Source organism: Oncorhynchus clarkii, chromosome 27, assembly GCF_045791955.1.
Source record: "Oncorhynchus clarkii lewisi isolate Uvic-CL-2024 chromosome 27, UVic_Ocla_1.0, whole genome shotgun sequence".
Lineage (NCBI taxonomy): Eukaryota > Metazoa > Chordata > Actinopteri > Salmoniformes > Salmonidae > Oncorhynchus > Oncorhynchus clarkii.
The window spans coordinates 18266043-18281214 of NC_092173.1; the positions used below are offsets into that span (position 1 = coordinate 18266043).

General features: G+C 45.7%; 1 protein-coding gene across 3 annotated transcripts in view; it reads right to left on the bottom strand.

Moving 5' to 3' along the window:
- Positions 1 to 15172, bottom strand: part of LOC139386400 (vacuolar protein sorting-associated protein 53 homolog) — a 29876-nt gene that overhangs the window by 10107 nt on the left and 4597 nt on the right. For all 3 annotated transcript variants that reach the window (XR_011629037.1, XR_011629036.1, XM_071131971.1), the window contains exons 4-14: positions 15094 to 15160; positions 8411 to 8497; positions 6871 to 6986; positions 6351 to 6470; positions 5023 to 5101; positions 4768 to 4911; positions 2353 to 2495; positions 1986 to 2127; positions 1814 to 1909; positions 1493 to 1587; positions 176 to 418 (exon numbers count right to left, since the gene is read on the bottom strand). Coding sequence is in view for 1 of the 3 variants with exons in the window: in XM_071131971.1 (XP_070988072.1) it covers positions 176 to 418; positions 1493 to 1587; positions 1814 to 1909; positions 1986 to 2127; positions 2353 to 2495; positions 4768 to 4911; positions 5023 to 5101; positions 6351 to 6470; positions 6871 to 6986; positions 8411 to 8497; positions 15094 to 15160 (1332 nt within the window). In the remaining 2 variants the exon portion in view is untranslated. The remainder of the gene's footprint in view (positions 1 to 175; positions 419 to 1492; positions 1588 to 1813; positions 1910 to 1985; positions 2128 to 2352; positions 2496 to 4767; positions 4912 to 5022; positions 5102 to 6350; positions 6471 to 6870; positions 6987 to 8410; positions 8498 to 15093; positions 15161 to 15172) is intronic.

The window sequence follows — 15172 nt, forward strand, 5'->3', positions numbered from 1 at the left end:
AGTACACGGTGGTCTTCCAGAACCCGTACTGGGAAGTACTGCAACCTGCCATCCTGGTTCTAGGACCCAATACAGTATGTGAGCAGCCTGACTAAAAAGCACATAAAAAATTATTACTAGACCTACATCACACAAATAAATCTGATCATCATTAGGCTAGGCTGTAGTAAATTACTTGGGCAGGTTTCCAGACAGTATCTTCCAGGCATACTCTCTGAGGTACTTCTGGAAGATGGTGGTGAAGGCGATCATAGGTTCCCCTGTGCTGAGCTGAGAGCACTGCACCATGCACTTCTTATAGTAGACGAACAGGTCAGCACAGCTGGGCAGCACCGCTCCACCGTCCTCTGTGCCCGCCTTGGGGGGGCCCTGTGCCCGGAAGTCTGACACGAAACGGTCAATCATCTCCCCCAGGTTCCTGACAACAATAACAATAACACACACAGTTCAGTGATGAGCCCCAGATACCAGCACACACACGCAGGTTGACATTTATTGCCATGAATCTTGCCCTGGAGGCAGAACTGAGCGATTTACACTAGATGGGCCAGCTGAAAATTCAAAATTGGCTTCATAATAAATATTCATAAAAACTCAAATTAGCATTTTGGTCTAAATGTAAGGTTTAGCATTAGGGTTAGCAGTGTAGTTAGAGATATGTTTAAAATCAGATTTTATGGCTTTGTGGCTGTGCCAGCAAGTGACCACTCTGCAGAGCTGCCTCCAGAGCAAGACTCATGACAAACGCCAACCTGCCACACACAGTTCAGTGATGATAAAATGAAAGAGACAGACAGACAGGGTAGGAGATTCTCCCTCTATTGCGGCTGTCTTCACTGTACTTTGATATCAATGTCTAAACGGCTGTTATGGTCTATTACTTTACCCCACTGTTACTGTAAAATGAAGCCAAGGACAAAAAACGAAATCTACTTTGTATGAACAATCAGGTCACTATTCTCTCTCCTGTTGTATTCCATTGAGACAAGCTGCTTTGGAAACGCCTAATGTAGAATTGTCTGGCCATGTCTGTTGTGAAAGGAAGCCATAGCCAGATAATGTAAGTCCCAGACTGACAAACACTAAATGCTCCAGAGATCCAATACTAGGGTTTGCTGCGAGACGAACAAGCCTCAGATAAGTGCCTCGTTTCTGGGGAGACCACACATCTGAGGGGGAGGGTGGAAGGAGGTGAGGGAGAGGAAAGAGTGTGAGAGAGAAATAGAGAGTGAGAGAGAAAAAAAAGGAGTAGAGAGAGGGAGGAAGAGAAGGAGAAGAACGATCAGCTGCAGCACCACTTTTCAAACCCTCTTTCTTAGCGTCTGTGGTCATGCAGCTCATAGGAACCATTTCAGCCCCAGCAGAGAGAAACCGAAAGAAACAGAAACAAGAGGGAATGACAGGGTTGATGAGGGAGAAAGGAAAAGTTATGGGCACACAAATCTGTGCTAGATCTCTACATCACTCACACACTACATCACACACAACTCACTTGTCCTGAGACTCGATGTAGACATAGAGGTGAGACTCGAAGCACTTGGAAATAATGCCATGGAAGGGGTTGTCAGGAGCCTTGTGCTTCTTGGGCTGGGGAGCGGAAAATGGTCAACAATGTAGGATGTAATTACTACTCATGATTTCTCTCTAGGGGATGAGTATTTTCTTTCCAAAGTCATCCCGTAAAAGGTCCTATCGAGATCCTTCTAGAGATATTCCCATAATGAGTCACCATGACACAGGAAATAACCTCAGTAGGTCAGCCTATACCTATCAAGGTCGATGTTCAGACAGGGTCATCTCAAACATGTCTTACCCTATCCAGATCCTCCTCCATCTCTGACCCATCCTCTCCAATCTCGTCCTCCAGGAAAGGGTTGGTGGACTCCAGTGGTGTCTCCGGCTTCTTCACCTGAAAACAACACTAGTGTCAGCAATAATGGCCCAAAGATAATGAGTGTGTGTGTGTGTGTGTGTGTGTGTCTAACCCCGGGCCTGTCGGTGAGGGTGCACCCAGAGAAGCGCTTGGCGAGCAGCCCCTCGAAGTTGGTGGTCCTCTGAATGGCAAACAGAAGCAACTTGACCTCGATCTCTTTGGCCCGCGTCCGCATCACTTTGGCCAGCTCTGTCCTGGATGACACACAGACACATAGGGTTGTCAACACATCACATTGCAGCATGAATGATTGTGATAGCAGGTCAGTGCTCATGTAGGCTAACAAAGACTAAATCAACTGTATACTGAACAGTGTTCGGATGAAAGAGGAGCACAACTATTACAACAGTTGATAGAATGTGATCACAGTGAGGCTCTAGCTGTCAACAGTTTCCAGTACAGGGTGTGTGTGTGTGTACCTGGTGATGTGGCAGAACTCCACAGCGATGCGTTCAGTCATACACCACTCTTCAGGGAACATGCGTCCGTACTTCTCCTCATAGTCCACCAGCTGACGCTTAATCCAGGCGTAACGCCGGTCAATCTTATCCAACCAAGCTACCTGAGTCAGGTCAGTGGACAAACACACTTTCAGGTGGAGGATCCACAGACGCACTGTCACAACACTAGCATTATTTAAGATCAGTCAATGTACATCTCAATTATGATTCACATGATCTACAAAGGAAGAAATACTAGTTGGTGTTTGGACCACAAACTAAAATATATATTGTGTGTCCATTATCCCCATTTGTACCTACCGAAGATCCCTCGTGTAATGGACCCAAAATGGCCGCCTTAGTTTAAAGAGTTTTAACTACTTCGCAGATGTGAAACAGACCATCATAATATCAGTAAAAATATATAAAATACCCCGTTTAAGCTTCAAAACCAAATTTACAAGAGGTTTTAAAAATAGGTTATATTTTACTTTAATTCCATGACGTACATTAAGGCATTGTTGGCAGAATCAATGGATGCAGTTCAATATAATTCACCAATACATTTCTTGGTACTCCAAAAAATATTGCTATCAGGTTGTAAATCACAGCTGGCTTGGTACATTGTTTGCTGCCTCCACCCATTTGGGACGTACCGTTTCAGTTTCAATAACTAAATATTTAGAACATAAACGGAGGACTGAACTAAGGCTGGGAATGTCAATACAATCAAACTAGCCAGGGAAATGATCACAAGTCAGTCATAACGTGGCTAAAAGGCTAACGCACGTGTCAAATACAAGGCCGGAACGAATAGGACACACAAGCGAGTATAACAGTTGAGTCATCTACTTTATGAAATTACAGCCTGATGCGCTGGCATCAGTGAATTCAGCAACATTTGAGAAGTAGCCTACACTGGCTACTCAACTACAGTACAATACATTTTGAGTGCACCATATAGCAATGCTGCATTCAACAGCAGCGGTGATCCATGCAGTGCAAAACATTTTTAAATATTAAATACTTTTTGATTAGGGTCACACCATATTATGCACATCTGCAAGCACAGCAGAAAAAGCTGGACAAATATTTATATTATCGTTTGTTTTAATGTTAAAATGCTATATACAGCATCCTGTGTACATAATTGGACATTATAAAGGGACGTATTTTTTTTCAAATAAAATAATTGCCTATTTGGTTTGCAGTTTCACACTTTTTGTGTGAAAACAAATAGTCTGGCACACAAATACATTGTGCTTTTTAAATATGGCTCGTGCGCTGATGGAGTTTGACACCACTGGGCTAGCATATCTATGTAGCTAGCTAAAAACAGAGGCTAACGTTAGCTAGCTGGCTGCAGGGAGGATGTCATGTCATTGGATAAGAGGGTGAGTGATTTACTTTTTCCTTCATATCGTTTTTCGGTGGCTACAGCTAAAGATACAGGTGTCATTTGGTTAGTTAGCAAGAAATGTGAATCACTTTGCTAGCTAGCTATGCTGAACTTGAACTACTTATCCACAGTTAGCATATCTCTTAGTTGTCAATCAAATGTATTTGGCATCGATCTAATGGGCAGGCAGGCAAGTTCACATTTATTTGTCAAAACTCAGTTAGGACAAGCATGCATTGGCAGACAAGCTGCAGAACGACGAGCAGGGTACTATTCACCATCGTTTATCAGTGCAATTTTGATGGCCAACAAGCTACAACGTTTGAGAGGATTTACCTAATGTTCCCTTGTTTAGCTCATCTCGCTCTGTCTAGCATTCGTTTTTGGGTCTTGTTGTTGTTGATGTGCATAGGCAACTGAGGTAGAGAGAGCCTATCTTTTCGTGGTTGTTTGATGAATAGGACTGTGAAGTTGACAGATGTAAGAGGACTCCCAAGTGGTAATTTACACATTCGTAGAAATCCATTCAAGTGTATTTAGTGGCAAAGGCGTTCTAATGATCTAAAGCCGCGCTGTTGCTACTGCCTGTAAACACACAGACCAGTTCGATGTATATGATGTGTTGCAAATAGCTTATTTGCATATAGGCCTACTGTAGCTCTGATTGGCTATGGCGCACCGGTCTGCATAGACTCCGGTCCTGGACAGGGGCCGATGTTTTTATTAGATTTTATTTACTGCAGTGTCTATTAATTGTTCAAACGCACAGCCGCTTTGCCACTCTATACTGATATAGAAATTTCACAAATGCCTTACTATACATAACTCCCAAACATTCTATGAATTTATGAAAACGACCATATTCAAATTCTTGCTTGTCAGAATCATATCATATTCCTGGGAGTGTATATGAACAGATTTTAATAATATTTCATTTTGCTAAAATGCTGTCAGTTCCACTTTAATGCTTAGCAGTACAATAAACTGAAACTTACATCCTGATTCTCCTGGAAGAGCACCATGTACTCAGAGAGGTGCTGTCTGATGAACTTCTTGATGATCTCCTGTTTGATGCGGGGGTCCAAGACGTTGGCCACAAGACAGGCATCCCTCAGAACATTACTGGGTCCCCCTGCTCTCTGGGGATATAGAGGACACAAAATACCTTGGGTAAACACATACATTATCTATTAAATGTAGTCACACATACAATTATTTAATGACGCACATATATCACACAAGGCATTCACCTTTGACCCCTGAGCGGGGAAGGCCTCTTCAAAGTCTGCCAGGATCTGAGTCCCCAGCTCGCTTTGGGCCACTTTTACCCTGTGGATGACACAAACAGTGGAGAAACATTGAGAAAACACTGCCATCGTGAAAGCTGGAGCGGTGTGTAGAGCTGGTGTAACTGTAGATATTTTCATCATGAAACAGTTTCCAAAATGGTAGCTAGGTTGGGTGTGACCCACTGGTAAATTGTGACTGACTGGTTTCAGGCCAGTGGTTTTCTTTACTCATTGGGAGAGACAAATTCCAGAAGAGTTTATTGGGTTACACAGTACAGCACATAGTTCCATGGTGGGAACCAGAACATCTGGCCTAATGTGAAGAGTGAATCTGGTAGGGCATTCAGAGTCCAATCTTAGAGCAACAAGAAGAACCTTCCAGAGTAAACAAGATGGATGCCATGCCACAGGGTGGGCAGTGCCCTGCAGATGCCCCTGACAATCAGTCAGACCAATGCTCCAGCTGTCCCTCTGTCTGGTCATCCCACCAAATGTTTGTCAATTTCTTCTGAAGACTCAGTATTTTCCATTTACCCTTTTCCAGATAACAAAACAGTGGTGGTAAGAGAGTGTGTGGGTGGCTTTGATGGACACTGGACATACAACTCTGGATAAACATAAGTTTGTGGAAGAAAAAAAACAAACATTCAACGACACCTCCCCCACACACACACACACACACTTCCTTACTCTCCTAAATTCATGTTTTTATCATCCACTCCAAGGCAAACAGAGCAGATAGCATAGCTAGCTCCCCCAGCCAGAGGGACATAGGGACTAGCTGGGTTGAAGGCTGAACACAGACCTTACTCTGTAGTGATGGTATGGGGTCTGGACTAGTGCTTAACACACCCCAGAACTGTTCCTGTGGAGGGGAAAGATTAGAGAGGACAAAGGCCTACTCTTTCAATCACACACACAAGAGCAGATACACAAAGAAACACTCTCGCTCTCTCAATCACACTTTTCCTCTCTGGCACGCACACACAAGAACACTCTCTCAAACACACCCAGCCAGTGGAAAGCACAGCCCAAGCCCTCAGTGGAAAATGTCTGCATAAAGGAGTTCCTATTCAGTGCATCTCCTTCCTGTGTATTTCAGCAGCCTGCAGCCTCCTCTCCTCAGTAAATATAAAACAGGGTCTGATTCTGATGAGCACAACAGAATTCCTCTGAGCTCAACAGGCCTGGCCTGGGCTGGCTGGCTGTCAGTTCAGAAAGGAAATGTGTTGCCCGTGTGTGTGCATGTGCAGGGGTGTGTGCGTACATGCGTGTGCGTGTATGGTTACCTCTCTGAGAGCTGTCTGATTTGAGGGATTCCCATGTATTTGTGGAAGTGCTCCAGGACGTTGACTACACCCTGTAGCAGGTTAGCCACCTCTCCATACTGCCTCTTCCTCGTCATTGCCCTGGGACACACACAGATCACTGACAGTTCTAGCTTGGAGTTCTGGCTAGTGGATACACATACGAGCAGCCACTTCAACGTGTAGTCAATGGTATATGTGCCAAACTAAGACAGACCCAGCACCTTGCCTTGAGGCAGTAACAGTGCACAATGGTTTCCAATGATCTTTAGTATTCCTTTTTATGTGCCAACTCCTAACTTGAGATGCACAGAGCTACATTTTCACAAATCTTCCATTGACATCAATGCATATATTACAAGAAAAAGTCTGAGTCGCCCACAAGTATTTAACTTAGGATTTATCCCTGTGTAACTTCTAGATCGGTGCTTTTCAAACTATGGGTCGCAGCCCACCGTTGGCCCTCCCCTCCACGCCCATAGGTGGCACTGTGAGTACCCACTCTAGAGAGTCCACGCCCCCGGCCAGCATGTGCAGGTGGTTGAGGGTGGTGATGGAGGTGGTCAGGTGACGCTTAGCATGGTCCAGCTGTTTGATGTCCCGCGTTATCTCCTTGACCTAAGAGATCGAGAGAGGGAGGGTTGGGTGGGGGAGAGGAGGGGAAAGCGGTAGAAGAGAGTGAGGAGCGGAGAGTGGAGGGGGCGAGGAGCAGCGAGAGAGGGGGGGCGAGGAGCAGCGAGAGAGGGGGGGGCGAGGAGCAGCGAGAGAGGGGGGGGGCGAGGAGCAGCGAGAGAGGGGGGGGCGAGGAGCAGCGAGAGAGGGGGGGGCGAGGAGCAGCGAGAGAGTGGGGGGCGAGGAGCAGCGAGGAGCAGCGAAAGAAGGGGGGCGAGGAGCAGCGAGAGAGGGGGGGAGCGAGGAGCAGCGAGAGAGTGGGGGCGGAGCAGCGAGAGAGTGGGGGCGGAGCAGCGAGGAGCACCGAAAGAGGGGGGGCGAGGAGCAGCGAGAGAGGGGGGGGGCGAGGAGCAGCGAGAGAGGGGGGGGCAAGGAGCAGCGACAGGGGGGGGGTGGGGGGGGCGAGGAGCAGCGAGAGAGGGGGGGGCGAGGAGCAGCGAGAGAGGGGGGGGCGAGGAGCAGCGAGAGGAAGGAAGAGGGGATAGAAGTAAAGGAGCAGAGAGGGGGCGAGGAGCAGAGAGAGGGGGGGGCGAGGAGCAGCGAGAGAGGGGGGAAAGTAGCAGCGAGAGGGGGGGGCGAGAAGCAGCGAGAGGGGGGGGGCGAGGAGCAGCGAGAGGAAGGAAGAGGGGATAGAAGTAAAGGAGCAGAGAGGGGGCGAGGAGCAGAGAGAGAGGGAGGAGGGGATAGAAGTAGAGGAGCAGAGAGAGGGGGCGAGGAGCAGAGAGAGAGGGGGCGAGGAGCAGAGAGAGAGGGGGCGAGGAGCAGAGAGAGAGGGGGCGAGGAGCAGAGAGAGAGGGGGCGAGGAGCAGAGAGACATCTGTTTGAGTTGAGACATAATTGCTACAACATACCCATTGAGGGAGGGGTTCCTCTCCATTGTTCCCTCTCCCTCTTTACCCACCCAGCCCAGCAGCCTTCCTGTGACCCCCCCATACACACACACTTTGTTCTTCTATCCTCGTGGGGCCTAAAATTAATTTCCATTCAAAATCACATTTTCCCTAACCCAGAACCTAACCATAATTCTAACCCCAATTGTAAACCTATCCCCTATGCTTAAAATAGCCTTTGTCCTCCTGGGGATGTGTGAAATGTCCCCACAGAGGATAATTTTCCTTGTTTTACTATCCTTGTGGGGAATTTAGGTCCCCACAAGGAGAGGAAGAATCAACCCACACACAGCAGGAGGTTTACCTCCACTTATAATAACACTACATTGTATGTCAGAGTCCCCAGGGTGCACCTTCAGTCACACACACACACACACACACACAAACAAACAAACAAACAGGGACACCCTGAAGCTTTAGACAGGGTAAACAAGATGGCTCCTGTGGGAGAGTCTGGCTGTGTTTTGTTTGTTTACTCACCATTTGCTCAGATTTCTCAGCCTTGTCCTTAATGTCTTTGATTTTGCCAAAGAGCTGGCCGATGGCTACCTGAGCCTCCTCCAGTGCCTGGGAGGGAGACAAAGGAGAGAGAGACAGGGTTGAAAGAGGTCATTTAGGTACCAGGACTCTCTAAACAAGTTAACTTTCTGGCAGACATCTCTTCAGACACAGTGGGATGTAGCTGACATCTAGCAACTAAGGCAAAGAAGGATTCTTTTCAACTTCTCTATCGTCCCTTAGCCTGGTACCAGATTTGTTTGGCGTGACAATGGCCATAGGAGTTGGCAAATCAGCACAATAGACCTGGGACCAGGCTATTTAGTCTCTCCTTACAGCAGGTCAGAGGCTAGTGTTCACGTGAGAATTTGGCTGTAGGTTTCAAGATTATAGGCTAATCAACCCCATCTTTGTTTAGTAGGAAGAACCAGGGAAATTCTGGAGTCATGCTATTCTCCTCTCTTCCTTGTCAGGTTGTATTTATAGGCACCCCAAGCAGGGGAATGGAAAACCAAGCAAAATAGCATGATGAGAAACCAGAAGGAACGGCGTGGGGATGAGAAACTTCTCCCACAGTTTGCGCTCACATTCCAGTTGGTAAGAAGAGCGGTCTCCCTCTCCTGCCAGCAGCTGCACAGAGAGATATCCTACTACCCATTCCCAACCCCATATCCATGTATTTGAACCCCAAAAACCCATGTTATAGACTGACTGACTGGCTAGACAGAAGACCTGCTCATGACATGTGTTATCACATCGCTCAGAGAAGGGTGTCAAGCTAAATGTTCAAATAAAGTGCAACTCTGGTCAAAAGATGTACAGTCTCGCCAATCCTCTAAAAATGTAGTCCTAGTGACTAGTGTTTGACCACAAATTCTTGGAACAACTGGGGTGGAGAACAGAGTGTGGCTTCTTTCACAGAGAAGTAAACTAATTGCTATCTAATATTTCTATTTTACGCCACGCAGCCGGGCTTTGATGGTCTGAGCTGGGCTTTGGCACTGCTATCTGATGCCAGAGTAATTGGGGGTAACTGGCCTAACACTGGCCCAATGTGGGGTGTGTCTGTCTGTGTGTGTGGGTGGGAGGGGCTCTCCTCTCCTTCTCACAAAGATGGAATCCTAACAGCAGGCACCAGCTGCCTAAGGAATGTACCACTTTTACAAGGCTCTTCAAAAGTGGACGGACAGGGGAAACACACACACACTCTCTCACTTCCTCACACACAATCTGCTTGTTGACAGCAATGGATTCCTTTTTGTCTCTGCAGGAAGCAGCATCTATTCTGCTTAGAGGCTTAGCATGATGACAGGGTCACAGAGCCAGACTCAAGGTCACAGGCAGACTCTATGTGGACACACACACACTGGTAGACCCCTCAGTTAAACCAGCGGGCATGCAGGGCAGGCTCTGATAAATAATTACCATGTAGTCTGTTACCAGGAAAAAGCTAGGAAAGTCAGAGGCAGGAAGCTGAGAAGCTTGGTTGGTCATGACCTGTTGAGGGTTGCCACTGGCCAGGACCAACAACATACTTAGAATAATACAAAATGACTCCTTTCTGCCTCACTTCCTTGAGCTTACCATTGATTGATCTATACCCGATTGATTAAGTGAAAGCAAGGTCTCTACAGAAACTGCTTTCACCAATCCAACCCTCTCAGATCTGTGATTACCTCAGAGGGAGGGAGGATGTCATTGAAGGTCGACCGATTAATCAGGGCCGATTTCAAGTTTTCATAATCGGCATTTTTGGACGCCGATTACATTGCACTCCATGAGGAGACTGCGTGGCAGGCTGACTACCTGTTATGCAAGTGCAGCAAGGAGCCAAGGTAAGTTGCTAGCTAGCATTAAACGTATCTTATACAATACAATCAATCTTAACATAATCACTAGTTAACTACACATGGTTGATGATATTACTAGTTTAACTAGCTTGTCCTACGTTGCAAATCATCAATGCGGTGCCTGTTAATTTATCATCGAATCACAGCCTACTTCGCCAAACGGGTGATGATTTAACAAGCGCATTCGCGAAAAAAGCACTGTCGTTGCACCAATGTACCTAACCATAAACATCAATGCCTTTCTTAAAATCAATACACAAGTATACATTTTTTAAACCTGCATATTTAGTTAAAAGAAATTCATGTTAGAAGGCAATATTAACTAGGGAAATTGTGTCACTTCTCTTGCATTCTGTGCAAGCAGAGTCAGGGTATATGCAGCAGTTTGGGTTATCTAGCTTGTTGCGAACTGTGTGAAGACCATTTCTTCCTAACAAAGACCGTAATTAATTTGCCAGAATTTTACATATTATGACATAACATTGAAGGTTGTGAAATGTAACAGTAATGGTTCTGAATTTCACTGAAAGAATAAACGTTTTGTTTTCAAAATGATAGTTTCCGGATTTGACCATATTAATGACCTAAGGCTCATTTCTGTGAGTTTATTAAATTATAATTAAGTCTTTGATTTGATAGAGCAGTCTGACTGAGCAGTGGTAGGCAGCAGCAGGCTCATAAGCATTCATTCAAACAGTACTTTCCTGCATTTGCCAGCAGCTCTTCACAATGCTTGAAGCACAGCGCTGTTTATGACTTCAAGCCTATCAACTCCCAGGATTAGGCTGGCAATACTATAGTGCCTATAAGAACATCCAATAGTCAAAGGTATATGAAATACAAATGGTAGAGAGAAATAGTCCTATAATAACTACAACCTAAAACTTCTTAACTGGGAATATTGAAGACTCATGTTAAAAGGAACCACCAGCTTTCATATATTCTCACTCTCTTCTAACACTTTTACTTTCTTCTCCAACACAGTGTTTTTCCATTATTTAAACCAAATTGAACATGATTCATTATTTATTGGAGACTAAATAGATTTTATTTATGTATTATATTAAGTGTTAATTCAGTATTGTTGTAATTGTCCTTATTACACACACACACACACACACACACACACACACACACACACATAAAAATCAGCATCGGCTGTTTTTAGTCCTCCAATAATCGGTATCGGTGTTGAAAAATCATCACCTCCAGATGTCATTTTGATTCAAACAGGCCCCGAGAAACAAACTACCTTTAAACACCTTAAGAACGCACCAGAATACCAATTCCATAACAGCCTGAGGCCCAAACAACCAATACCAAAAACACACACACATAACCGACACACACGCTGAGTAGAGCCCATAGTCTAAAGACCCTGAGAAGCCAGCTTGCCTAGCCTCTCTCCTCCTAACGTTCATTTCCTATGTTTAGCCTAATCGCCCAAGTGTCTGAGCACTGGGAAGGGTGTCGGGAGACCACAGCCCAGCACTAGTCTGCCTGGCTGAGATCGCTATCTCTACTACGCCCCCATCCATCCTCTGTTCCAACCCAGTCCCAGATGGGGGAGAGGCCACATTTCAACCCTGCAGAAATAGAGCACTGTCTGCCACACATGTGGACTCTATTTGGAGATTTTTGGAGGAGGGGAAGGCAGGGGCGGTTAGAGGGGTTGTTTCTTCACTGACAGATATGAAGAGATGTGGATGTCCCCCACAATGACAAGTCACGCATTCCTCCTATCCATAGACCCTGTAGTTTATTGGGTAGGCCTAGGTCGTGCATAGTAAATTAAGACCTTATTCAACTTTCAATAAACAGTATACAAGGCATTCTTCATATGTACCAAGCTCTTATCATACTGAACATACACATTTGTTCATAAAGCAAACAGGCGAGGCCACAATAAGTAGCTTATTCTCTGCACAAATTACTCCATAATAACAGGGACAGAAATATGTTCTGGTATATTACAGGAGAGGGCAAAGGCATTGAGAATCCAGTATAAAGAGCTGGATGCTTGCTCCATAGAATGAGCATAGATTTGTATGGGCATGTCCACTCTAGTCATTCTATATCTGTGGTTGGGTGGGTCACTACTAGCGTGTCCAAAGTACATGGTAACCTTCACATTAACCCAGTGTTAAAGGATACGTTCATATTGTTTTGGGGGAAAAGAAACAGCAACACATCAACAGAGACATCAGAGAATGAGAGACGGAAAGAAAGAGAGAGAGATGAATGACAGAGGAAGAGAGTGACCGAGAGTTTTCCGTACTCCATGTAATATATTGTTGATGTGTGTTGTGTATTCGGATGCTGAGGTCACAAAATGAAATTCCATGTAAATGGACAATAAAGTACATGGTATGAAAAACTGAGAGACAAAGCAGATGAAAGAGCAGAGAACCCAACTTGAAGCAGTAAACTTCCCTTTCAGTAAACTTCCCTTAGATTAAATATTTATGTTATGTTTGCTTCTCAAGGAGGTTCCGTCTCAGTGTTCCTAATAAGTACATCCCAGATGCCAGGAGCTACAGTAAGACATCTGCAACACACACAAACACACGTAAGACATCCGCATGCACACACAATAACCATAACCCATCCACATGCCCGCCGGCCGGATCCCCATCCGCTGCCTCATTGATGACCATAAAGCCCCACAGCTGACCTGACCATGTGGGGACATCTAGCTGCACATGGGCAATGTACAGTGTATAGCTGGATAATGGTTATGGTGACTGAGCTATACAAGCTCAATGCAGTTAACATTTTCTGGCATGATGGCTGGGCTACATGTCATTGATAACAAATTTTTGGTTTGTTAATGAGCCCACTCCTATAACACCCACCCTCCCTCCAACACCGAGCCTCCGCAACTCACTGTTCCATACTCAATGCAGCCACAATAAGCTTGTTGAGAACAATGAATCCATTTCCTCAGGGAAGAAACAGTTTCCTTTTTTATTTTGTGTGCAAAGTTTCATAATCAGGAGAACAATAGTATGTCTGAGAGCGACTTATTCATCACTTATAAATTGTTTACTGTGCGATTGTAAAGACTAAAAAGAATGGGGTGTAATGGAAGCAACTAGAGTTGACTTAAATGGGATTCAGGCAGTTTAAACTGCAGTGAACCAGTGAGACATGTTTGGCCTTCTGGTCCATGTTACCATGACGATGGGCTGGCCAGACCACTTGTAGCTGCTTTTGACAGCTGCTTAGTAAAAGAGCAGGCAAATGACAACAAACTAGTCCGAACTGCTTCGAGAAGACTGAATGGAATGATTTTCCAGTGTGTGTGTAATTCATTCCATCATAATCAACAACATCAAAGAGCCCCCTCCTTGTCCTAGGACTCTCATATGCACCAACATACATACACCCAAATTCCCCCATCTGCTCCAAATATCCCTGGCATATCCCTGGCATTCTGATTTCATCTATCCCTCCCCTGGAGATTTAAATCTCCATCCGCACCCTGCTCTGATGATCACTGCCAGTCTGCCGCCGCTACAGACTAAATATAAGGGGAATCTTTCCAGCCCTTCTCCACCTCTGTTCTTACATCCATCTTTTGTCAACTTTCTGTTCACTGTCTTGCCCTTTGTCATTAGGAGCGCTCAATTAAGTAGGTGGATTTGGCACCTTGGGACACACACTGCCAAACTAGCGTGCCAGGCAAGTGTGCACCCAACCCAACAACTTTATGTCATTTTCTCCTCTCCTGTTCTCGCTCTCTCTCTCCATCTCTGGCTGCAATGAACACCTCTCCATCTTTCCATCTGCAGAAAGGATCTTCCCTCAGCTCTGTGGGAGATGCGGATGGTTCAGAGGCCCTCGGCTACGAGACCACCAGACCAGAAACCCAACGGTACAGTACAGTGCCATGCTTTCGCGCTTACCAACCCCATGGGTTAGTGGATTCTGTCCAGAACATTTCCGATAATCCAGCGTTAACAGAGCAGGACCGGACCACCATCACAGAAACACGCAACACACACTGAAACAGCTCCCCCATCAGGTGTCACTTTCCCCTCAAAACCACAGTTCCCTGACAGAGCGAGGATCTGCATTACAGTAAATCAATGTTTTTTCTGACGTTCTCAGATGAGAAACGGCGAGACACCAAATCACAGGACCAAATTTAACCCCTGAATAAAGGAGGGGAATCATTCACTGTAGGATAGCAGTAGGGAACAGGATGGTTCTGACTCCTGTCCTTCTCCATGGCATTAGTGAGGACAGAGAAACAGAAAGAGGAGCACCAACACATTTGTCTGGGTTAAGAGTAATAACACTGGGGAAAAGGTTGCAAAACATCTCAGTTCACCAGTCTGTTGGATGGATGAAGTGTGTGTGTGTGACACAGCAGGGGTGTACAGAGAGTGTGAGACTGAGGCAGCAGCAACATTCTACTGTCTTGTAGCCACAAAGTCAACCCTCTGTGGGGGCTCACCAGTGTAGACTGACTGGCTGTCTCTCTCTCCACCAAAAGGCCCTACTGGGTCTCACAGTAAGCTGCTACTGCTGTTCATCTATCAAAGCACTCTGTCGCTGAGCCCAGTGCTACATACCAAGCATACCAAAACACACACACATATACATATACATACATATACATATATATATAGCACCCTTCCAAACATGCACACGTGCTGACACATGCACACACCGTAATCCTTAAATTAGCTGATAAATAACAACCAACAACCTAAGTATTTACACAGAGTCAGGGGTATTTTGCAGGAAAATTATCCAAGAACAACAGGTAGCCCACACACTGAAGAGTCCTCACTAATCCTCACTCACCTGTCTGCCATCCTGGCCCACATTGGTCTGGCCTCTCACCACCGTCCTGATGTTGTCATCCAGACACCTGAACACACAA